General features: G+C 46.9%; 2 protein-coding genes across 2 annotated transcripts in view; one reads left to right on the top strand and one right to left on the bottom strand.

The window, feature by feature from the left end:
- The window catches only part of LOC139264112 (uncharacterized), a 46,905-nt gene extending 28,536 nt beyond the window's left edge, over positions 1-18,369 (bottom strand). The window contains exons 1-4 of the mRNA XM_070880203.1: positions 18,280-18,369; positions 15,799-15,958; positions 13,196-13,293; positions 7,942-8,145 (exon numbers count right to left, since the gene is read on the bottom strand). Coding sequence (XP_070736304.1) covers positions 7,942-8,145; positions 13,196-13,293; positions 15,799-15,958; positions 18,280-18,369 — 552 coding nt within the window. The remainder of the gene's footprint in view (positions 1-7,941; positions 8,146-13,195; positions 13,294-15,798; positions 15,959-18,279) is intronic.
- The window catches only part of LOC139264466 (histone deacetylase 9-like), a 1,015,340-nt gene continuing 992,720 nt past the window's right edge, over positions 2,207-24,826 (top strand). Inside the window, exon 1 of the mRNA XM_070880994.1 lies at positions 2,207-2,222. The gene's annotated coding sequence lies outside the window, so the exon portion shown is untranslated. The remainder of the gene's footprint in view (positions 2,223-24,826) is intronic.

The raw sequence follows: 24,826 nt of genomic DNA, 5'->3' as shown, positions 1-24,826 counted from the left end.
AGGTGACCCTCAGGTCTCCCACCGCAGTGCCCTCTGGCGGACAGCCTCTGCCACGGGGGCAGGAAACCCCAGTCTCCACTAGTTGCACCCTCTAGTGGTGCCAGCATGTATATACACAGTGCAAACCTTATTGACAGTACATCAGGTAACATGGCTCCATCTTAAGCAACTATACAGTGACTACACAGAGAGTATATCTATAGTCTGCATATATAAAATCACTCTCCCCCAAGTCCTTTGTGCCGATTACCTTTGCACTATGTGCTCTGGCTTAGCTCTCTCCCTTATGTGCCAATAGCCCTTGCACCTTGGCTGTGCTTTGGCTTGGCTCTCTCCCTGTTAATCCCCAAGTCCTTTTGCCACAACGTTAGGTAGTGGTTACCAGTTTGGATGGTTTGATGATGCAGTGGAGGTTCCAGTGGGTTCTGGGTATGATCCACGTATGTGTCCATGGCTACATACATCCATTCTACCCCCTGCCCCCACCCCGCCACACAGCAGCAGCAGGCCCATTACATTAACATACAGGATCAGACACAGTGCAAGTACAAAGAAAGGAAGTTACAGTTTGTATCGTGACACCTTGGTTCAGTGACTTGCATTCGTTATGTTTTGCGGTCTTACGCCAGGATTGGGTAAATTGCATTCATGGTTCAGTCATGGTAAGTAGTGAGGTAGCAGTACACATATGCGAAGACGCAGGTTCCAGAGCAACCGAATGGGGTCCTAGTCGTCTGATAGTGGCGCTGCACCCCCTGCTAGCGGGGTGGGCTTGGTTTGCTCACCTAGCCAGGACTCAGGGCCTTTGCCGTTGCCTTGTGGTGGGCAGAGCCACAGATGTGTGTGGCCTCCCTGTCCTCCTTTGAGGGCTGCCAAATATTCTGCCTGCTCTCTAATGGTGTTGGGAACCTGGCTATTCCAGGGGAACTCATTGGTTCTGAGCTTTCGCTCCCGGACATAGCTGAGGTAGCGACTGGGTCTGGGGTCTGTGCCATCTCCACCCGGGTAGCGGGCAACGGCGGCCGACTGCACGTATTGGCACCGTTTTCATTTCCAGGTCCGTGGCGAATAGTGCCATCGGGTGCCTGCAGCGTGGGATAGACCTGGGGCAGGGTATCGGGATCAGTGCCTTCACCCTCCTGAGGTCGCTGGTCTATAACTTGTGGGGACACCTGGGGCAGGGCATCAGGATCAGCGGCTTTACCCTCCCGAATTTGCTCGCTTGCTACTTTTGGGGACAATCTATTCCCGACATCTCGCAACAACATTTTGTTCTTTACATTAGGACTGGTACAGACATCTCGCAACAACATTTTGTTCACAATCTTAATCGGTTCGTTACATTGATTGCCATGCATACAATGTCTCTTTAAGTTCACTTGGTTGCAGACCTCCTTTAAAGAGAACCCTCCTGGCTTTACCTCAATCAAATCCTTTGTTAGACACCATGTGTTGGTCCCTCAGCATTGCACCTCGTGATATGGCCGCGGCCATCTTTTTTTTCAGCAACGCTGTCTCTCGCTGCATCAGGGACGACATCTTGCTTCTGTCCTCGAGATCGACTGTCATGATCCTTCTCTCCCGCGATTCTGCCATAAAAGCTGGAAGAGTGCCTGTGAATTCGATCTTCCTCCCCAGGAGTCCTGCCACTGGAGCCGGGAAGGTACTTTTAGGTCGTTCTGGTCGGATCATTGCCACGCAGTCGTGATGGACGGTCTGTGCCTCAGGTGTTGTGCTGGTCTGTTCTCTGGTGGCTGGCCCAAGTGAAGGTGAGGTTTTGCTCTGCCTCTGAGCATTGCTGGAGTGAAGAGGACTTCCCATACCCACTGGATCTTCCCCATCCACCTTCTTCCGAGTAGCATTGGACCATCAACTGCAACAATCCACAGAGGTAACTTGTGCACCACGTCATTATGGATTACACTTACACCCGCATTACCAAGGACTGGGATCAGCTCCTTGGTGTAGGTGCTCAACTTTTCCTGCACTGGAACCAGCTCGTGTCATTTTTCGTTCCATAACCTTTCAAAGGCATCCTGGCTCATCACTGACTGGCTCTCTCCTGTGTCCACTTCCATGAAGACTGGAACGCCGTTTATCTTGACTTCCATCTTCACTGGAGGACAATCGGTGGTGCAGGTATACACTCCATACACTTTTTCTTGTGGTCAAATCATCATACTCCCTGCTGGATTCAAAGTCATCTACCGACTCCTCTGCTGGTGAGTCATATTTCTTTTACACATACGCTGGAGGTGGCCCTTCATGTTACAGGCTTTGCATACGTACTCAGCATCTGGTGAGTCCTATGGTTTCCTCTGCAATGTCAGCATGGTGCTACTCGATTAGCACCCCTCGGCGGTCTCGGAGTTCTGGAACCCTGAGGTCTGTGCTCTCTGCCCTGGGCAGAGCCACGTTCTACAGTCTTGCCTGTGAAAGGCACCATTCTGTGTACAGTACTTGCCGGGTTTGAGTCCACAGGATGAATAATTTGCTTGGTGCTGCAGGTCGAGGTCATGAACGCCTGACTGATGCTGATGGCCTTCTGCAGGTTGACTGTGGTGTCGGCAAATAATAGCTTGTGAAGGAGGCCCTCATGGCCAATTCCCATAACGAAGATGTCTCGCAATGATTCGTTGAGGTGCGTGCCAAAATCACACGGTGCCGCAAGTCTCCTGAAGTCTGCAGCATATTTTGCAATCTCCTGGTCCTCAGGTCTGCGGTAAGAGTAGAATCTGTGCCTGGCCGTGAGGATGCTCTCTTTTGGTTTTAGTTGGTCGCGAATTAATTCAGTCAGCTCATCGTATGTCTTATCCTTGGCCTTCGTGAGTGCCAACAAGTCCCTGATGAGGCGGTAGACCTCGGGCCCACAACTGGTCAGCAGTATAGCCTTGCGCTTCTCCGCCAATGTGTCCGTCTCCCCTGCCAGGTTATTTGCCACAAAATATTGCTCGAGCCTTTCCGTGAAGGCATCCCAATCATCACTCTCTGCGAAGTAATTAAGTGTGCAAAAGGTAGCCATAATCGCATGAAAGTCTGCCAGTTGTTATGTCTGTAATGTACCTCTGAATGACTCCACGAGGCAATGTGTTGTACTTAAACTGTAGTGACCTTGGTCCTTTATTCGTAACTCCAGAGTGAGGCACAAGCATGGCGGGCATACTTTTATACTGGGCACTGCACACCTATGCAGGTGACCCTCAGGTCTCCCACCGCAGTGTCCTCTGGTGGACAGCCTCTGCCACGGGGGCAGGAAACCCCGGTCTCCACTAGTTGCACCCTCTAGTGGTGCCAGCATAGTATATACACAGTGAAAACCTTATTGACAGTACATCAGGAACATGTCTCCATCTTAAGCAACTATACAGTGACTACACAGAGAGCATATCTATAGTCTGCATATATAACAGAGAGTGTCGCAGCAAGGGAGTGTTGGAGCGAAGGAGTGTCGGAGCGAAGGAGTGTCGGAGCGAAGGAGTGTCGGAGCGAAGGAGTGTCGGAGGGAGAGAGTGTCAGAGGGAGAGAGTGTCAGAGGGAGAGAGTGTCGGAGGGAGAGAGTGTCGGAGGGAGAGAGTGTCGGAGGGAGAGAGTGTCGGAGGGAGAGAGTGTCGGAGGGAGAGAGTGTCGGAGGGAGAGAGTGTCGGAGGGAGAGAGTGTCGGAGGGAGAGAGTGTCGGAGCAAGAGAGTGTGTTGGAGGGAGAGAATGTCAGAGGGAGAGAGTGTCGGAGGGAGTGAGTGCCAGAGGGAGAGAGTGTCGGAGTGAGAGAGTGTTAGAGTGAGGGAGTGTGTTAGAGTGAGGGAGTGTGTTGGAGGAGAGAGTGTTGGAAGAAGAGAGTGTCAGAGGGAGAGAGTATCGGAGGACAAGAATGTCTGAGGGAGAGAGTGTCAGAGGGAGAGTGTCGGAAGGAGAGAGTATCGGAGGGAGAGAGTATCGGAGGGAGAGAATGTCAGAGGGAGAGAGTTTTGGAAGAAAAGAGTGTCGGAGAGAGAGTGTCGGAGGGAGATTGAATCAAGCCCCATCAAGGGAAGATTGCTTCGAGTGGGTGGGATGGAGCCGGGAGGGGGTTTCCCACATGCCAACAATGCATGTCTCGGCTGTCTCGGTCTCGCCACGTGAGGCAAAATCGCGGCTATTGTTTGAGGAAACTGCCCATTTTCTTGCTGAAAGGATAAGCTGAAGCAATCTGTACATGCATCACTCAAGAACTGGTTGCAGAATAGAACTGGAAAATGTTTGGGTGCAGGCCACTTATCTGTCCTGGGAGTCAGGAAATGGCATATGCCATAAGAGAAGCTAAAATGGAATAGAAAATATATATTGTAAAAACAAAAGTATGAAAAATGTTTTAAATATAAGAATCGTGCAGTAGATTATTAATGAAATGTAGGAAGGTTTATATTTCTCCATTCAACTGTTTTGGCCTATTACAAAGCAAAAGTGGGAATAAACAAACAAAAATACGCCAACTCTCAGTCTAATGGGAAAATCCTGAACCATGTAAATCTCAGAGGCAACATTCAAAGTGTGAGTGAGTGATCTTCAGGGCAGTACAGAGAAACATTTCATGGACAGCACCGTTGGAGCATAGAATATTATAAAGGGGCACTGCTGGTGCATTCATATCTGCAATAATGGCCTGGAAATCCCGCCTCCCCGGGTCCGTACGAAGTTTCTATGGACCCGGGAAGACATCGGAAAAGCTGGATTTCAGCGCACAATGCGCATGCGCTGAAAACCGGCTTTTCCGATCTGTTAAGCTGGAGCTTGACAGATGATCCGCATCTCGGGAGCAAGGACATTTGCTTGGGCAAGATTGCGATATTTACCCATATCTTGCCCAACAAATGTCCTCAAAGTTCTTAAGCCTGTAAAAGTAGGCTATGCGCCTGCTTTTTCAGGCGCAAGTGTTTAAAAACGTACACAAATATAATTAAATTAAATTTAAGAAACAAATTTTGTTGTACAAAACCCTGCCCACTACGTTACATTTATTTTTAACCACAATTAAAAAAACTTTATAAAACTCGGAATTTAGATACGGAGTTCTCATTGCTATTAATGGGAAAGCTGTGGAATACAGTACCGGATTGGCTGAGCAGTCACACGTGACTGCACCTTCTGCGTGGGAACATGGAGGAGGGGAGCACGCTTCGCAGCGCGGGAAGAGAAGGCCTCCCCAACAGAATCGCAGGCTTCTCCCGGACCATCAGGTACTTTTGTAGAAATGTTTCAGATCGGAGGCAATTGCCTGCGGGAAGTCTCCGACCGCAATTTCCTGGCCAAATGTCTCTGCAACACTAAAAATCTTGGTTTGATGATGGTGATAAAATCACCGCATCATTTCAGCAACTGTTGTCGAGCATTGAGTACCTCAGCATGTTACTAACCATTCCTACAATATGCTATGCTCCTGCTAGTACATGTATGAAAAACAAAAGGTGCCTGTTACTATACTAAAATCTTGAACAAATTCACAACAATGTTTTATTCCTTGTAATGTATTTGTGGCTATCTGTTGTCTTCCTTCATGAGCTGTCTCCCTGTAGTTTGAACTCCCATTACCACAGTCATAGTTCCCCCTTAATGTTTTAATTGTCTGGAATTTTCCTTACCTTGGCGGGTCCAGTGCGGGCAGTGTCCGTTGCGGGTCCCTACCCCGCTGCTGGCTCCATCCCACTGTACAAAATGACTTACCTTAATGGAGCTTATTAAACCCGCCCAGCCCATTACCCAGCCCAATTAGATGGAGCAGATCTGGTGACATCATTCAAGCCGGGATCCTTAAAGGGTCCCTGGCCACATTCAATTTTAAGTTTAATTTAACATAGTGGGTGTTGAATCTTTACTGTATAAAAGTATAATAAAAGTTATATATAAGTGACAAAGAAATATTTAAATAATATTATCATGAAGTAATGTAACCGCACCTACAAATACGATCCAGAACAAAATTTTAAAAGTACATTAATTGGGAAGTTATTGGTGCTTTGGTCAGAAATCTATAGGGGAGAAATTTGTTATCATCCCATTTGGGGGCGGTAACGTTTGAAAGCTGAGAAACTTAGCGCCAGGTGCTTATGTTTCCCCGCTCTCATAAAATTAGCTTTTGCGCTCCAGGAAGGAAGTGAAGCACTAAATCAAGTGCTCCACTTCTTTCTTGGAGCGCGAAAGGACGTGGGCACTGCAGAAACATAAGAACATAAGAACATAGGAAACAGGAGCAAGAGTAGGCTATATGACACCTTGGCCTGCTACACCATTCAACAAGAATGGCTGATCATCGACCTCAACTCCACTTTCTCGCCCAATCTCCATATCCCTTGATTCCCCTGGACTCCAAAAATCTATGTATCTCAGACTTGAATATATTCAGAGACTCAGCATCCACAGCCCTCTGGGGCAGAGAATTCCAAACATTCACAACCCTCTGAGTGAAGAAGTTCCTCCTCATCTCAGTCTTAAATGTCCGACCCCTTATCCTGAGACTGTGCCCCCTGGGCCGTGCAGCGCTGGCACGTACAGGGGGCCCTTCCCTCCCTTAAAGGGAAGAGCCATCGCTGCAGGCTCAGCAATTTAAAAGGGACCTACCTGGACCACCAAGGGAGCAGCGAACCCACGTGATCAGCCCGGCACTCAAGCAGAGTGAACAATCTCGGGCAGGAACCCGCGAAGAAAACGGCATCAACAAAGTTAAGGTTTTTTTTTACTTACCTCGGCCACCTTGCCTTCAATCATTGCCCCAGTGGCGGCTGGCCGACTGATCCATGCCTCCTGCAGATTTTGCCCGGCGCTGCTGCAGGGGCCAAAAGTGAATTTTGGGGCACTCACGGAGCAATGTGCACAACGATCGACAATGCCGTCACGATCTCCGGGTGCAGGAGATCGGGGTGCAACACCATAGTGTCAGCGCTAAACTCCCACCCAATATGGCGGGAGTCGATGTCAGCAGCATGCCTGGTCGCAAAGGCATTTGTGCCCCGTTATTGTCCCTTGGGGGTGCTGGGCTCAATGTTCCTGTGAAGGTGCACATGCACGCGGTGCTGCAGTAATCTGAAAGGTTCCACACAGGCCACTCATTTTCTTTTACATCGTAAATACTGCCCCAGCGCAGGCCGTGCAAAACAAAATGCAGTTTACAGGGAACATTTGTAGGGACCTCAGGCGGAGGCCGAGATGAATCATTCACGGCGCGTCTGGCTGAAGCTGGTTGCAAATGTTTCAGCCTTGTCTTTTGCACTCACATGCTGGGCTCTGCCATCATGAGGATGGGGATATTCATAGAGCCTCCTCCTCCTGTTATTTGTTTAATTATCCAACATCATTCCCAACTCGATGTGGCAGCACTATAGACATTTGATCTGATGCACTGATTGTGGGATTGCTTCCCTCAGTCTATAGCATGCTGCTTCCACTGTTTAGCATGCATGTAGTCCTGTGTTGTAGCTTCACCAGGTTGGCACCTTATTTTTAGGTGCACCTGGTGCTGCTTCTGGCATGCTCTTCTACACTCCTCATTGAACCAGGGTTGGTCCCCTGGCTTGATGATAATGGTATAGTGAGGGATATGTCAGGCCATGAGGTTACAGATTGTGGTGGAATACAATTCTGCTGCTGCTGATGGTCCACAGCGCCTCATAGATGCCCAGTTTTGAGCTGGTAGATCTGTTCTGAATCTATCTTTGGCACGACGGTCGTGCCACACAACACGTTGGAGGGTGTCCTCAGTGTGAAGATGGGACTTTGTCTCCACGAGGACTCCGTCAGTACAATTCCTTGAATAAATCAATACAACTAAACTCCTCAAATAAATCAATACCACTAAACTCCTCGAATAAATCTATGGGCTCAATTTTCCCCGAGCCCATTTTCTGGTGTACTTGACCGAGTTGCGCCATTTAATTACATGAATAGATGCGCCAGGAAAAAATCTTTGTAGTTACCCCGATGTTTGGCCGCACACTGTGGCCAGTTGCCTTGGGGGGTGGAGCCTGCGGTCTGCGCTGGAAAAAGGAGCCGGGCCTTCTGTGCGTCTGCGGGGTAAAAAAGTGCCGTTCTTGACGTCGCTGAAATGGCCGCGCATGTGCAGTAGAGCTCAGAGTCTGGGAGACTTCCTTCAGCTTCATATAGTCAGTAACCTTCGAGGTCTGTCAACAAGTAATGGTTAGGTGACAGTACAATAGATTTCAAGAAGCTGTAGATTATAACACACAGTCTCTCTCCACCCCCACCTCAACCCCCCGAGCCTATGGTGCCTTACCACTGCTAGTTGGCTACTGATGCCGGCCAGTTCACTCTCTTCTCTCCCCCCCCCCCCGGCCCCCACCCCCCGCCGCCAAGCCTCTCCGGTGTTTTCCTGCTGCTCTTTTTGGCCCCGATGCCTGCCAGTTCGCTGTCCCTCCGCCCCCCTCCCCGCCCGCCCCCCGCGAGCCTCTTCGGTGGCTTCCCGCCGCTCTGTGGCCCCTGATGCTGGCCAGTTCGCTCACTCCCCCGGTCTGCTCCCCCACCCCTAGCCCTGGCCGAAGGGCTTGCTGATGCGTTCTCCTGCTCCTAGCCCTGGTCTAAGGGCTTGCCGGTGCATTATCCCACCCCGAGCCCAGGCCCAGTGGCCTGCCGGTCCGCTCCCCCGACCCTAGCCCAGGCTGAGTGGTCTCCTCCCTCCCGGTCCTCGCACCTAATTACACCTGAAAGGCTTCCCCCAGCCCCTCTCCCTTTTCCCACCTCACTCTTCCTCCCCCACCTCTTTCTCCCCCTCTCTCTTACCTTTCCTGCTGCTGCTGTCCGGGCATCTGCTGCACTTACCTGCGCCGATTTCCTTACCTGCGCCAATTTCTTTAACTCTCCACAAGGATTTTGTCAAATGGTCACATACGCTGGCCTAAGTAGAAATGGAATAACTATTAACTGGCCAAAGTTGCCTAAATGGCCAGAATTGGTATAAGTGGCTGGTAATGCTCCCTTTTGAGGAAAAAAAAACACTTAACTAAAAAAAATGTAACTATGTCAGTTACGCTGGTGCAAATTGATTGGGGAAACTGAGGATTTTTAAGTTAGGCCAGAAAAAGCAGCCTACTCCAAAAAAAACGGAGCAAATATTGGGGTAAATTAAGCCCAATACAACTAAACTTCTTGAATAAATCAATACAACAACCTGGTCATTATCACCGTGCTGTTTGTGGGAACTTGCTGTGCATAAATTGACTGTGTATTTCTTACATTACAACAGTGCCTACACTACAAAAATTCTTCATTGGCTGTAAAGCACTTTGAGACGTTTGAGGTCATGCAAGCCGCTATATAAATGCCAGCTTTTTTTTTCTTGGCTGAAGAAAACATTATTTTGATGCAGAGCACCATAAAGTGAAGGATGTACTTTCGGTAAGGAGGGGAGTAAAGCTGGAATTAGAAAGCAAAAATGTAGAAAGTGAGTTTGAAGGTCAGAGGAAACAAGCAGGAAAAAAGGGTAAAAAACCAAACTTAAAAGCTTTTTGTCTAAATGCACGTAGCATTCATAACAAAACAGATGAATTGACGGCAAAATAGATACAAATGGGTATAATCTGAAAGCCATTACAGAGATATGGTTGCAAGCTGACCATGACTGGGAACTAAATATTCAGGGGTATTTAACAATGCAGAAGGACAGACAGAAAGGAAAAGGAGGTTGTGTTGCACTGTTAATAAAGGATTGGATCAGTGCGTTAGTGAGAAATTATATTGGCTCAGAGGATCAAGATGTTGAATCAGTTTGGGTGGAGATAAGGAATTAGAAAGGGAAAAAGTCACTGGTGGGCATAGTCTATAGGTCCCCTAACAAGAGCTGCACTGTTGGACAGAGAATAAATCAAGAAATAATGTAGGCTTGTAATAAAGGAATGGCAATAATCATGGGTGATTTTAACGTTCATGTTGGACAAAGCAAATTGGCTAGGGTGGTTTTGAGGAGGAGTTCATAGAGAGTATCTAGCACAGTTTCCTTGAACAGTATGTTGCGGAACCAACCAGGGAGCAGGCTATCTTAGATCTAGTGCTGTGTAATGAGGCAGGATTAATAAATGATCTCGTAGTAAAAGATCCTCTAGGAATGAGTGACCATAATATGGTTGAATTTCAAATTCAGTTGGAGGGTGAGAAAGTTGGTTCTCAATCCAGGGTCCTAAGCTTAAATAAAGGAGACTACAAAAGAATGAGGGCAGAGTTGGCTAAAGTAAACTAAAGAATGGGATGGTTAATGAGCAGTGGCAGATACTTAAGGAGGTATTTCATAACTCGCAAGAAAAATATATCCCAATGAGAAGAAAAGACTGTAAGAGAAGGGATAACCATCCGTGGCTAACTAAGGAAATAAGGGAGGGTATCAAATTGAAAACAGAGGCATACAATATAGCCAAGACTAGTGGGAAGCCAGAGGGTTGTGAAATTTTTTTAAGCCAGCAGAAAACGACTAAAAAAATGATTAAGAGAGGGAAGATAGATTATGAAAGTAAACTAGCACGAAATATAAAAACAGATAGTAAGAATTTCTACAGGTACATAAAAAGGAAAAGAGTGTCTAAAGTAAATGTTGGTCCCCTGGAGGATGAGACTGGGGAATTAATAATGGAGAACAGGGAAATGGCAGAGATCTTGAACAAATATTTTGTATTAGTCTTCACAGTAGAAGATGCTAAAAACATCCCAATAGTGGATAATCCAGGGGCTATATGTAGGGAGAAACTTAATACAATCACTATCACTAATAAAGTAGTACTAGGTAAAATAATGGACTAAAGGCGGACAAGCCACCTGAACTTGATGCCTTACATCCTCAGGTCTTAAGAGAAGTGGCTGCAGAGATAGTGGATGCATTGGTTGTAATCTACCAAAATTCTTCTGGAGCGGTCCCAGCGAATTGGAAAACCACAAATGTAATGCTCCTATTTAAAAAAGGAGGCAGACAAAAAGCAGGAAACTATAGACCAATTAGCCTATCATCTGTCGCTGGGAAAAGTCCATTATTAAGGAAGCAGTAGCAGGATATTTGGAAAATCAGGATTCAATCAAGCAGAGCCAGCATGGTTTTATGAAAGGGTAATAATGTTTGACAAATTTGCTGGAGTTCTTTGAGGATGTAATGAGCAGGGTGGATAAGGGGGAACCAGTGGATGTGGTGTATTTGGATTTCCAGAAGGCAGTCGATAAGGTGCCACATAAGAGGTGAATGCACAAGATAAAAGTTCATGGGGTTGGGGTAATATATTAGCATCGATAGAGGATTGGCTAACTGTCAGAAAACAGCAAGTCGGGATAAATGGGTCATTTTCCGCTTGGCAAACAGTGACTAGTGGGGTGCTGCAGGGATCAGTGCTGGGTCCTCAACTATTTACAATCTATATTAATGACTTGGATGAAGGGACTGAGTGTAATGTAACCAAGTTTTCTGATGATACAACGATGGGTGAGAAAGCAAATTGTGAAGGGGACACAACAAATCAGCAAAGGGATATAGACAGGCTACTTGAGTGGGCAAACATTTGGCAGATGGAGTATACTGTGGGAAAATGTGAGGTTATCCACGTTGGCAGAAATTATAATTTAAATGGAGAAAAATTGCAAAGTGCTGCAGTACAGAGAGACCTGGGGGTCCTTGTGCATGAAACACAAAAAGTTAGTATGCAGCTACAGCAAGTAATCCGGAAAGTACATGGAATTTTTTGCAAGGGGGATAGAGTATAAAAGCAGAGAAGTCCTGCTACAACTGTACAGGGTATTGGTGAGGCCACACCAGGAGTACTACATACAGTTTTGGTCTCTGTATTTAAGGAAGGATATAATTGCATTGGATGCTGTTCAGAGAAGGTTCACTCGGTTGATTCCGGAGATGAGGGGGTTGACTTATGAGGATAGGTTGAGTAGGTTGGGCCTATACACATTGGCGTTCAGAAGAATGGGAGGTGATCTTTTTGAAACTTATAAGATAGTGAGGGGGCTCGACAAGGTGGATGCAGAGAGGATATTTCCACTCATAGGAGAAATTAAAACTAGAGGACATAGTCTTAGAATAAGGGGACACCCATTTAAATCTGAGATGAGGAGAAATTTCTTCTCTCAGAGGGTTGTAAATCTATGGAATCCTCTGCCCCAGAGAGCAGTGGAGGTGGGTCATTGAATATATTTAAGGCGGAGATAGACAGATTTTGGAGCGATAAGGGAGTAAAGGGTTATGGGGAGCGGGCAGGGAAGTGGAGCTGAGTCCGTGATCAGATCAGCCATGATCTTATTGAATGGTGGAGCAGGCTCGAGGGGCCAAATGGCCTACTCCTTCCTGTTCCTATTTCTTATGTTCTTATGTTCTTACTTTCATTGGGAGCACAGTCATGCAGGTGTTCTGGACATGGGCTATTCTAGGGCCTTGAAAAACATGCAGCAGATATATCATGATTTATTCAGTGTTGGTGTCAAACCTAATTAACGGCAGTGCTCATAAATAGTAATGAGTTTCCTTTACTGCCACAGGAAATCTAAATCTGGACATTTCTACAGGCTGCAGTTTGTCAGACTCTCTAACGTGGGTTATAAAAAGGACGAAAGGAGTTTCTAGGTTCCTTTGTGCAAAGTCAGAAATCCTCGGGTCTACGTGCCTTTTGAAAGTTGGAATGGAGGATTTGTTTTTGTTAGCTGTGGTCTAATTTTACATTCTCCATCCCCCCACGTCAAGAAAAATCCATGCTAACTGCCTTGTTTCTTTCAAGCATGCATCTTATTGACCATAGGTTTTGTTGTGCTAAACTAAACCCCTAAATTGGCTCACAATATACAACCTTTTTTCCTATGTTCTTGGAGAACTTAAAATGAATATCATTCAATTAATATAAAAATTGCAAAGAAATTGTGCACAATGTTACAGTGTACATTTTATACTCAGATTACTGACTGAAAGGAATAGTTCAGTAAATCACTGGTGAATTCCTGTCGGAGGAGCTGTTGGAGAATGCAAATTCTTCTTTCTCTGCTTAGTTTCTATATAAGTGGAATTACTTTGTGGTTCATTTTGGACACGGCTTGGTGTCAGGATCAATTATATAAAAAAATATATATTAAGTAAAGCATAATGCGCTTGTTTTAGGATGAACGTTAATGGATTTGGAACATGTACTGCGCTTGGATTTCAAACGATGGATGTGACAGAACTGCTGGGTGCCTTGAGGAATAAGACACCTGAGTTTCTAAATCGACAGTAATATCATCGTGATTGCTGAAAGAATGTGTCATTGCATGAAGGCAGCTGCTACAGGCATTGCAAATAATTGGACATTCTGAATTGTAAAATAGACACATTATTCCATTTATAATAATAACATAACGTGTGAAAAATGCTTGGGTTAAATCTGCTAGTATTAGTAAATTATTCTCATTCTGCTATAGTTTACAACACCCTTTCATCATTTTATTGGCTTTAAATGGATAGTGTTGTAAGGGTCAAGTCTCTTGCACAACATTCCTCTCTATCAATAGGGGGATGCAATGGTGAGAGTGGCAGGGCAGTAGCATCACCATATCGCTGATCACATTTCCCACTACTAACTCAGTTTATCTTTTTTGGATATTTTACTTATTGTCTGCTAGCTTTGGAGTTCTTTGAGGATGTAACGAGTAGGATGGATAAGGGGGAACCAATGGATGTGGTGTATTTGGATTTCCGGAAGGCATTTGATAAGGTGCCACATAAAAGGTTACTGCACAAGTTCACAGGGTTGGGGATCATATATTAGCATGGATAGAGGATTGGCTAACTAACAGAAAACAGAGAGTCGGGATAAATGGGGCATTTTCCGCTTGGCAAACAGTAACTAGTGGGGTGCTGCAGGGATCAGTGCTGGGGCCTCAACTATTTACATTCTATATTAATGACTTGGATGAAGGGACCGAGTGTAATGTAGCCAAGTTTGCTGATGATACAAAGATGGGTTGGAAAGCAAATTGTGAGGAGGACACAGACAATATGCCAAGGGATATAGACAGGCTAAGTGAGTGGGCAAAAATTAGGCAGATGGAGTACAATATGGGAAAATGTGAGGTTATCCTTTTTGGCAGAAAAAATAGAAAAGCAAATTATAATTTAAATGGAGAAAAATTGCAAAGTGCTGCGGTGCAGAGGAACCTGGGGGGGGGATCCTTGTGCATGAAACACAAAAAGTGAGTATGCAGGTGCAGCAAGTAATCAGGAAGGCAAATGAAATGTTGGCCTTTATTGCAAGGGGGAATGGAGTATAAATGCAGAGAAGTCCTGCTACAACTGTACAGTGTATTGGTGAGGCCACACCTGGAGTACTGCGTACAGTTTTGGTCTCCGTATTTAGGGAAGGATATACTTGCATTGGAGGCTGTTCAGAGAAGGTTCACTAGATTGATTCCGGAGATGAGGGAGTTGACTTATGAAGATAGGTTGAGTAGGTTGGATCTATACTCATTAGAGTTCAGAAGAATGAGAAGTGATTTTATCGAAACATATAAGATAATGAAGGGGCTCGACAAGATGGATGCAGAGAGGATGTTTCCACTCATAGGGGTAACTAAAACTAGGGAACATAGTCTTAGAATAAAGGGTCACCAATTCAAAACTGAGATGAGGAGGAATTTCTTCTCTCAGGGAGTTGTAAATCTGTGGAATTCTCTGCTCCAGAGAGCTGTTGAGGCTGGGAGATTGAATATATTTAAGGCGGAGATAGACAGATTCTTGAGCAATAATTGTGAAACTTTAATAAAATGTATTGAACATTGTGAACTTTTATAACTTTCTGAACAAAATTGGAAAACTTTGAAAACTTTAATAAAATATCAACAACAACAAAAGAACAATCCCTGCCCTACTGTCTTTTACCACCGGCTCTTCCCCCCCGCCTTATCTTTAGCCCTCTCATTCGCCTCATGCCCCTACCCAAAGTGGCACCAAGAGTTCGTGCAGCATGGCAGCCAGAGTCCTGCTGAATTGGGGGGTGAGACAACGGAGACATCGTCTGGGGATACACTGGATCAGCTTGTGGCATGGAAGGCCCAGCTACTGACCAGCGAGCCTCTTGATCGATGTCGCCAGTCACAGGTGGTGTGGGGATGAGTCTGGGTGTCACACTGGGGACTCCAGTGTGACTGGTGGAGGCCACCAGCCTTGTGTGGGCATTGTTGGCCTCAAATGTTTCGCGGCTCGGACCGAAAATCTGCGACCCTATCTCCGTTATGGTCGCAGTGTGTTTCTCGATGCTCACGGGAATCCTCCCCAGGACATCAAGGAGCTGTTGGGTAAGCTGGACGCACTCCCTGGACAGTCCCACCATGTCCAATTCTGCATCTGCCTGTTTGTCAGCAGACCGACTTTGCCGACTCACCCCCCCGGAGAGATGGCATACGGGATTCAACCCCAGAACTGTGTTGCTGCACGTCACTAGTCCAAGGAGCCTCAGAGATCTCAAAGCCCAGGAATGTAAGATCATCCTCAGATGAGATGTTTGCCGATTGCAAAAGAGGTGTGTGCATCTGCCCCCCACCCTGGAGTATGCTGCTCCGTCAGCTCCTCGTCCTCCTCCTCCCCCACATGACGGCCCGAGGTGGAGGTTTGCTGCGAGGGATTCGCCGCCTGTGACTGGTCATCTGGAAGTAGAAAGTAACAGACGAGTGGGTTAGCAGCAGAGGAGGGGGTCAGGGTGACATGAGGAAGGTCACATAGCATAGGCTGATTTGAAGGACTGCCGCTACTCCATTAGATGTAGTCCACAGACAATGCATCACATTGCCCCAATCCAACCCTGCGATTTTGCGGGATTTACCCTCAGTATCTAAGCATGGGTCAACATCCCCATGGGTAGTTGCCCGACCTGAGACACCAATACGACCTGCCACTCGCTCCTCCAGGTCGGTGAGTGGCAGGGCCCGAGGTGGACCGCCAACTGTCGGCCGCTGCTCCCTGCGGTTATGTGACTTCTTTGCCTGCAAAGATGAAAATGGGAATGCTTACAAGAGGGTCCATCTGCTCATGTGGCACACACAGATAGCCACCAAAGCACTTATACCATACTGTCTGAATGTAATACATGCCTCTGTTTAATGGCCTTGGAAGTTGCACGTGGTTCATCAGGAGGACATCGAATTGCGGAGACATCTTTTGAGAACTCAGAAAGCAATCTTAATCATGTGTAAAGATCATTCATGGCAAATAGGGTGCCAAACTAACAAATAGTGTGTCAGATTTATAACTTAAGTAATGAAGAAGTGCATCAATAAAAATTGTACTCACTTTAACGACCCTCAAATGATTGTTGAATTTCTTCCGGCACTGTGTTGCATTCCTTTCCACAGTGTCGGAGACAGAGACCTCCTCTGCAATTTCCCTCCAGATTTTGTTGAATACTGATGGGAGGGGGCTAGATCCATCCCTCCTGTACAATTCGGGCCATCTCCGCTCCACAGCCCCCACTAGAGCCTCGTTTGCCTCTGGGCTGATTCTCCTGGCACGCAGCCTCGACTCCTCATCCTCCATCCTCAAAATCCAAAGGTAAAATGGTTGATTCAGCCCCGGCGTACTGCGCATGCACGCAGTCACTCCCTGCATTTGTGTTTGTGATTGGACAGCAGACCAGAAGCACGGGAATAAAAAACAATGTAAAAACTTTGTGCATGTGCAGAAGGGCCGATTTTTTTCAGGGCAGAAATTTTGGCTCCGGCATGCAAAATCTGTTGTGCAACACCAGAGTTAGCGCTAACGCTCGTCGGCAACTTTCATTTGGTGAAAGTTGCGCGCTCTGCAGCTAACGCTCACCCGACGCTAAGAAAGAAATTTTGCCGAGACTTGCACCTGGAAATGGGCGAAATCGCAAAAACCCCAAAATCCAGCCGAAGGTGTCAGTTTTGATCTCCTTACCAAAGGAAGGATATACTTGCCACAAGAGGGAGTGCAACAAAGATTCACCAGATTGATTGCTGGGATGGGGGGATTGTCCCATGAGAAGAGATTGAGTAGACTAGGCCTGTATTCTCTCGAGTTTAGAAGAATGAGAGATGATCTCATTGAAACATACAAAATTCTTACAGTGCATGACAGGGTAGATGCAGGGAGGATGTTTCCCCTGGCTGGGGAGTCTAGAACCAGGGGTCATAGTCTCAGAATCAGGGGTCGGCCATTGAGATGAGGAGAAATTTCTTAATTCAGAGTGTGGTGAATCTCTGCAATTCTCTTCCCCCGAGGGCTGTCGAGGCTCAGTCGTTGTGTATATTCAAGACAGAGGTCGGTAGATTTTGCACCTGTTCTTAGAACATACATAGGAGCAGGAGTAGGCCATTTGGCCCCTCGAGCCTGCTCCGCCATTCAATATCATGGCTGATCTGAAAAATCTACGCCTGAAAAATGGCCATGAAGTATATCAACTTCTACTCCATAGTTTTCGGCCAGATACCATAAACATTCCAACAGAACTAGATGCTATTGATTGAAAGGGTGGACAGTCAGCCATTTTAATTTCTCAGCCAGCCAGCAATGCACAGGTAAAAAAAGATATAACTGATAATTTGACAAACACAAAAAACTCATCGATTTTGCAAAATATATTTGAACTTATTCATTAAAATTGCCCCAATACTGTTGAAAACCATCCAATAAGGCTTGTCCCAGAGTTTTACCCTCTCCCAGGAGTCTGGGACTTGAAGGTTGCTTCTTTCCTAGAGCTTGCATTATTCCGCTGGGCTTTCCCTCCTAATATTTGCCATGGAGATACTTACATGTAACACCTCACTGCCCTCGTTCAATTTCTCATTTTCAGCACCCTTCTCCTAAATGTCAGATTCCAATGCTCCCCTCCCACCACCTCACCCCCCCCCACAACCCGCCCCCACCACCCCTGCAATGTTGCCAAACATCAGATCACTTTCCAGTGCTGCAACCCCCAGATTCCCTTCAGTTCTGAAACCATGCTTCCGAATCCCAGATCCTTATTGGCGATACCATACACCAGAGCCCAACAGTACTGCCAAATGCTAGACCCCCAAAGTGGTGTAAACCTCCAGAACCCTACCCAGTGCTTCCAAACCCCAGAACCACTCAGTGTTGCAAAAACATAGATCCTCCCAGTGTTATGAAACCCTAAAGACACTAATTCTCACACATCCCCAGTCACTCTAAGTGCTGCAGAACCCTCCAGTTGTTCCAACCCCCACCTCGTGTTTCCAAGCACAAGATTACTACGCATTCCAAACTATTCCAACCTCCCACTACCCCTTGAATGCACACAAATTTCCCCTGTAGTGTACTGACTGACCAACACCTTAGCCTCCTCCTCCTCCTCATCTCCTTCATCCCTATATTCACAAGGTTCAGATTCACTGAGTTTCCCAAATCTCATCTTCATTCCCTAACATTCTCCCCTGCCCTGGCCCCCAATCTACTGCTTCCTATTAGCTAACACCAAGGCCCCACCGTTTCTTGCTTTCTCCCAGCCTCGGCTCCCTAACTCTTTTCCTCTGATTCTCCAGCACATAACTTTCTCTCGCTTATGTGCATTCCACCACTTCCTGGACTCCTTCTCCAGGTCTGATCTCAATACTCACCTCCAACCCAGCAGGTTGCTTATCATCTTGTTGTGTTGTCCTGGGTTTTATAAAAGATAAGATGAATAAATCATGAACATAGATAAAGAAACACGTGTGAGAGCCATGCAGATTGGGCACGCTGCAGAGAGAGGATGTAAAGTGAAGGAGAGACCTAAGCAAGCAGTGAAAAAAAGATTCAGAGACAAATAAACAACTAGATTTCACATTGAGAAAATAAAAAAGAAAGTTTTGCAATTATATAGCAACTTTTATGACCTCAGTATGTCCCTAAGTGATTTAAAGCAATTAAGTACATTTGAAATGTAGCCACTATCGTAATGAAGGAAGAGTGTCTGAGAGACGTAAGGAGAAAGAGGGAAGAAAGAAAATGGGAGACAAACGTAAAACCAGAAGAACAATTAGAGAGCAGGAAATAAGAGAAACAATTGAAGAGATACAATTTTGTTTTTATTTTTCACGGGAAGCAATGGCATATGAGATCAATTGTATTATATAATAATACATTGTGGGTTGACACCCCATCATTATAAAGCTGCATATCTTCTGATTCAACAAGAGAAATGCTATGGAAGATCTGCTAGTTTCTATTGTGTTCCTAACACAGAAGAGGCTGCACACAGGAAGGTTAAAGTAACAGTGACCTCAGTCTTTAATAAGATACTCCAGAGTAAGGAACAGGCCTGAGGGGCCGGCTTATATACAGTGCTCCCAAGGGATGCTGGGATCCCTTGGGACTTCAGGGGATGAACTCCCTGGTGGCGGAACATGGGAGTGCATGCTTTAAAGATACACAACATCACTCCCCCCACAAAGTCAAAGTGAAAACTATTTACAAGGTGAGGCGGTCGGGAGCCTTTCTTTCCCTGGTGGACCGCCTCGGTAAAAATGTCTGTTCTGGTGTGTTGGCTGTGCCCTTGCTGGACTGGCGTGTTGTTGGCCCTGCAGTGCTGCTAGGTGAGCCTGGTCTTGCTGGGCTGTTGGGCATGATGGATTCGATTTCCTGGTCCGGCGTGGTGTCGTTGATCCTTTGGTTGCATGTTGTGGGCTCGAGAAAGTTAGTGTCTGCTGTGAGTTGTTCAGGGCAGTCTGTGAACCGCAGCCTCGTTTGGTCCAGGTGCTTTCTGCAAATTTGTCCATTGTCTAGTTTGACTAAAACACCCTATTCCCTTCTTTAGCTATCACCGTGCCCGTGATCCACTTGGGACCATGTCCATAGTTTAGCACATACACAGGGTTATTCAGATCAATTTCCTGTGACCATCATTTACATTTTGTTGCTGCAGCCTGCTCTCTACCTGATCATGCAGGTTGGGGTGAACCAGCGAGAGTCTGGTTTTAAGTGTCCTTTTCATGAGTAGCTCAGCTGGGGGCATCCCTGTGAGCGAGTTGGGTCTCGTGCGGTAGCTGAGCAGTACTCGGGACAGGCGGGTTTGGAGTGAGCCTTCTGTGTCTCGTTTAAGGCTCTGTTTGATTGTTTGTACTGCCCGCTCTGCCTGCCCATTGGAGGCTGGTTTAAACGGGGCCGAGGTGACATGTTTGATCCCATTGCGGGTCATGAATTCTTTAAATTCGGCACTGGTGAAACATGGCCCGTTGTCACTGATCAGTATGTCAGGGTGGCAAACATGGCCCTCAGGCTTTCAATGGTGGTGGTGGCGTTGCTTCCCGACATTATTTCACGTTCAATCCATTTTGAAAAAGCATTCACCACCACCAGGAACATTTTACCGAGAAACGGGTCCACATAGTCGACATGGATCCTCGACCATGGTCTAGAGGGCCAGGACCACAAACTTAGTGGTGCCTCTTTGGGCGCGTTGCTCAACTGAGCACACACACTGCATTGCTGTACACAGGACTCTAAGTCAGAGTCGATACCGGGTCACCACACGTGGGATCTGGCTATCGCTTTCATCATTACTATACCCGGGTGTGTGCTGTGGAGATCCGAGATGAACGTCTCCCTGCCCTTTTTGGGTAGCACTACGCGATTACCCCACAACAGGCAGTCTGCCTGAATGGACAGCTCGTCCTTTTGCCACTGGAATGGCTTGATTGGCTCTTGCATTTCAACGGGGATGCTGGCCCAGCTCCCATGCAGTACACAGTTTTTTACTAGGGACAGCAGAAGATCTTGGCTGGTCCAAGTCCTAATCTGGCGGGCTTTGACAGGTGATTTATCATTTTCAAACACTTCAATCAACAAGTCTGCAGGCTGCACCACCATCAACAAGTTTGCAGGCTGTGCCATTTCCACCCCCATGGTGGGCAATGTAGCCGACTGAGAGCAACTGCACAGTTCACGGTGCCTGGCCTGTGGCGGATGTTATAGTTATATGCTGATAGCACGAGTGCCCACCTTTGTATAGCGGGCTGAGGCTTTAGTATTTATCCCCTTGTTTTCAGCGAACAGGGATGTGAGGGGCTTGTGATCGGTTCCCAGCTCAAATTTGAGACCAAACAGGTACTGATGCATTTTATTTACCCCAAACACACACGGTAATGCCTCTTTCTCAATCATGCTGTAGGCCCTCTCGGCCTTAGACAAGCTCCTGGAAGCATAGGCGACAGGTTGCAACTTCCCCGCAACATTAGCTTGTTTTAATACACACCCGACTCCGTACGACGATGCGTCACATGCTAGCATAAGTCTTTTACACGGGTTATACAATACAAGCAGCTTGTTGGAGCATAAAATGTTTCTGGCTTTCTCAAAAGCAATTACTTGTTTTTTTACCCATACCCAGTTCTCACCTTTGCGCAATAACACATGTAGGGGCTCTAAAAGGGTGCTTAACCCCGGTAGGAAGTTACCAAAATAGTTGAGGCGTCCCAGGAATGACCGCAGCTCTGTGACGTTCTGTGGTCTGGGCGCATTCCTGATAGCCTCTGTCTTGGCGTCTGTGGGCCGAATGCCATCCGCCGCGATCTTTCTCCCCAAAAACTCCACTTCTGTTGCCATGAAGACGCATTTTGACCTCTTCAGCCGCAGCCCTACGTGATCCAGTCGCTGGAGGACCTCCTCCAGGTTTTCTAGTTGCTCGGCGGTGTCCTGACCGGTGACCAATATGTCGTCCTGGAAGACTACCATGTGTGGTACCGACTTGAGTAGGCTCTCCATGTTTCTCTGGAAGATCGCTGCAGCAGACTGAATTCTAAACGGGCATCTGTTGTAGATGAACAGTCCCTTGTGCGTGTTGATGCAGGTGAGGCCCTTCGAAGACTCCTCCAGCTCCTGTGTCATGTAGGCCGAAGTCAGGTTGAGCTTAGTGAACGTTTTGCCTCCTGCCAGCGTCGCAAATAGATTGTCTGCCTTAGGTAGCGGGTATTGGTCCTGTAGCGAGAAACGATTAATAGTTACTTTATAATCGCCGCAAATGCTGACCGTGCCATAACTTTTGAGTACTGGAACAATCGGGCTGGCCCACTTGCTGAATTCAACTGGGGAAATGATGCCCTCGCATTGCAGCCTGTCCAGCTCGATTTCCACTCTCTCCCTCATCATGTGAGGTACCGCTCGCACCTTGTGGTGAATGGGTCGTGCCTCTGGGACCAAGTGGACCCGCACTTTCACCCGGAAAAGTTTCCAATGCCTGACTCAAAAAGGGAAGGAAATTTGTTAAGAACCTGGGTACATGAGGCCTCATCGACAAGTGATAGTGCTCGGATGTCATCCCAGTTCCAGTGGATTTCGCCCAGCCAGCTCCTTCTAAGCAGTGTGAGGCCATCGCCTGGGACAATCCAGAGTGGCAGTTCGTGCACCGTGCCCTCGTAAGTGACCTTGACCATGGTGCTGCCCAGGACAGTGATAAGCTCTTTGGTGTACATTCTCAGTTTCGTGTGGATAGGGCTCAGGGCAGGTCTGAATGCCTTGTTGCACCACAGTCTCTCAAACATCTTTTTACTCTTAATGGATTGGCTAGCGGCAGTGTCCAGTTCCATGGCTATGGGTAAGCCATTTTACATTTAGCATTATAGGTGGGCATTTCGTTGAAAATGTGTGCACCCCGTGTACTTCAGCATCTGCCTTCTCTCTCTGAGGCTCGAAATTGCTTTGATCCACCATGGACCGATCTTCCTCTGCCACATGGTGGTTAGCAGGTTTTGCAGAGCTTGCAGCTCATTTGCAAGCTCGTTGGAGGTGCCCCATTGTTCCACAGCTCTTACAAACATACCCTTTGAAGCGGCATGAATAGGCTGAATGGAAGTCTCCACAATGCCAACAAGGTGTGAATTGCCTTGCATTCATCCTTTGTTGGGGACTCTGAGTCATCTGGTCACCTGAGATCTGCTGGCAGTTGCAGACTCATGGGTTCTGCCCTGTACATTTCTGCTTGCAAACACAGTTCCAGTTAATTTATGAACATTGCTAGCGCTTGTGTGCTGAGAGATTTGTTTGGTGTTATCACTGGTGGACATAAACACATATGCTATCGCAATGGCCCTTACTGAGGATCGGTGTCTCTACAGTCAAAAGTTTTTGTAGGATGGCCTCGTGGCCAATGCCCAGTACAAAAAAGTCTCTGAGCATTTGCTCCAGGTAGCCATGAAACTCACATTGTCCTGCAAGTCGCCTTAGCTCGGCAATGTAGCTCGCCACCTCCTGACCTTCAGATCACTGGCACGTGTAGAACCGATACCTCGCCATCAGCACGCTTTCCCTCGGGTTAAGATGCTCCTGAACCAGTGTACACAGCTCCTCATACAACTTATCTGTGGATTTCACTGGAGCCAGAAGATTCTTCATGAGGCTGTAGGTCGGTGCCCCGCAGACTGTGAGGAGGACCGCTCTCCTTTTTGCAGCGCTTCCTTCACCGTCCAGCTCGTTGGCTACAAAGTACTGGTCTAGCTGTTCAACATAGGCTTCCCAGTCCTCACCCTCTGACAACTTCTCCAGGATGCCCACAGTTTGCTATATCTTTGCATTGGATTCGTATTCTCGTCGCCAGTTATTATGTTCCTAACACAGATGAGGCTGCACACAGGGAGGTTAAAGTAACAGTGACCTCAGTCTTTAATAAGACACTCCAGAGTGAGGAACATGCTTAGGGGCCAGCTTATATACAGTGCTCCCAAGGGATGCTGGGATCCCTTGGGACTTCAGGGGCTGAGATCCCTGGTGGCGGAACATGGGAGTGCATGCTTTACAGATACACAACAGTTTCCTTAATAACTTGCAAGTGAAATTACTTCTGAAAACAATGTGGTGTCTGATTCTAAACAAAAACTTCCAGTTAGACTTGCTTTTGAATGAAATCTGACTTTGGTATTTGCAGCTTGCTGGTCACACCTTCTATTCTTTGAAGGAACCCTGTGGAATCACGGGGGTCACACCTTCAGTATCTCACTACTTCCCAGCACCTCCAGCTGCAGAGCTTTGGACACTTGCTGTTGGGGACGTTGTTACATGATCCTGTCACCCCCCCTTCCCCGCCCCGCCCCCACAACCACCCCAGATAGAGGACCTTGAGCACCTGCCTTATAAGCACTATGCAGGATCTGACCATACTCTTGCCTATTATCCCATACTATCACACAAATACCAGACTGAGCTTTGAACAGTTTATTATGTGCCACCTGTCACAGTGTTGTCTGCACGAGCACAATGGCCACTCGCATTCTCAGGGTGTGATCATACGTCTGCCCTACGCAGCTGTGCCTTTATCTGTGTTGTATATCTGAGTGACTATGGGACCTTTCAAATGTGTACTACCCACTCTGTATTCATTACAAGCTGCCATGGTGGGGTGGTATGCTTTGAACAGCTGCTTCTATTTCAATCTAAGTTCATAAAACTGTTGTATCTAATATCTTGAACAAATCTCTGCTTCTCCCTTCTAAGGAGCTTTGTGAATTGTGAGAACGGAGGGAATTTCACTCCCAGAAGTAGTGTGCACTTGAACCGTGCCAGACAGCTGAGTGAATTCAGTGTCCAAGTGGGATTAGGGTGGGCAGCTTCATTGGTAATAGTATCAATAGAGTTGGGATTAAACATCTACCTTGAACATTTAGCTGTTACCCATAGTTGGGGTTGACGGAGCTTTTGAATGAACTACTGGATAGAGTGTCTAGTTGTGAAATTCCTGCTCTAGAATGGGAAGAAAGAAAGGTCTAGGAGAACCTGTCTGTTCCTAATAGTTGATGTAAAATTATATCAGTATCGACAATGGAAAATCCAGCAGCTCCAGCTCCTGGTTGGAACAATGCAGCTTGGAAGTGGAGACTTAGGCCCCAAGTTTCCACACGCGGCAAAAA

This window comes from Pristiophorus japonicus, chromosome 5 (genome assembly GCF_044704955.1).
Source record: "Pristiophorus japonicus isolate sPriJap1 chromosome 5, sPriJap1.hap1, whole genome shotgun sequence".
Lineage (NCBI taxonomy): Eukaryota > Metazoa > Chordata > Chondrichthyes > Pristiophoridae > Pristiophorus > Pristiophorus japonicus.
Note: the sequence above shows the minus strand (reverse complement) of the source record. Positions and strands in the feature narration are given on the sequence as shown.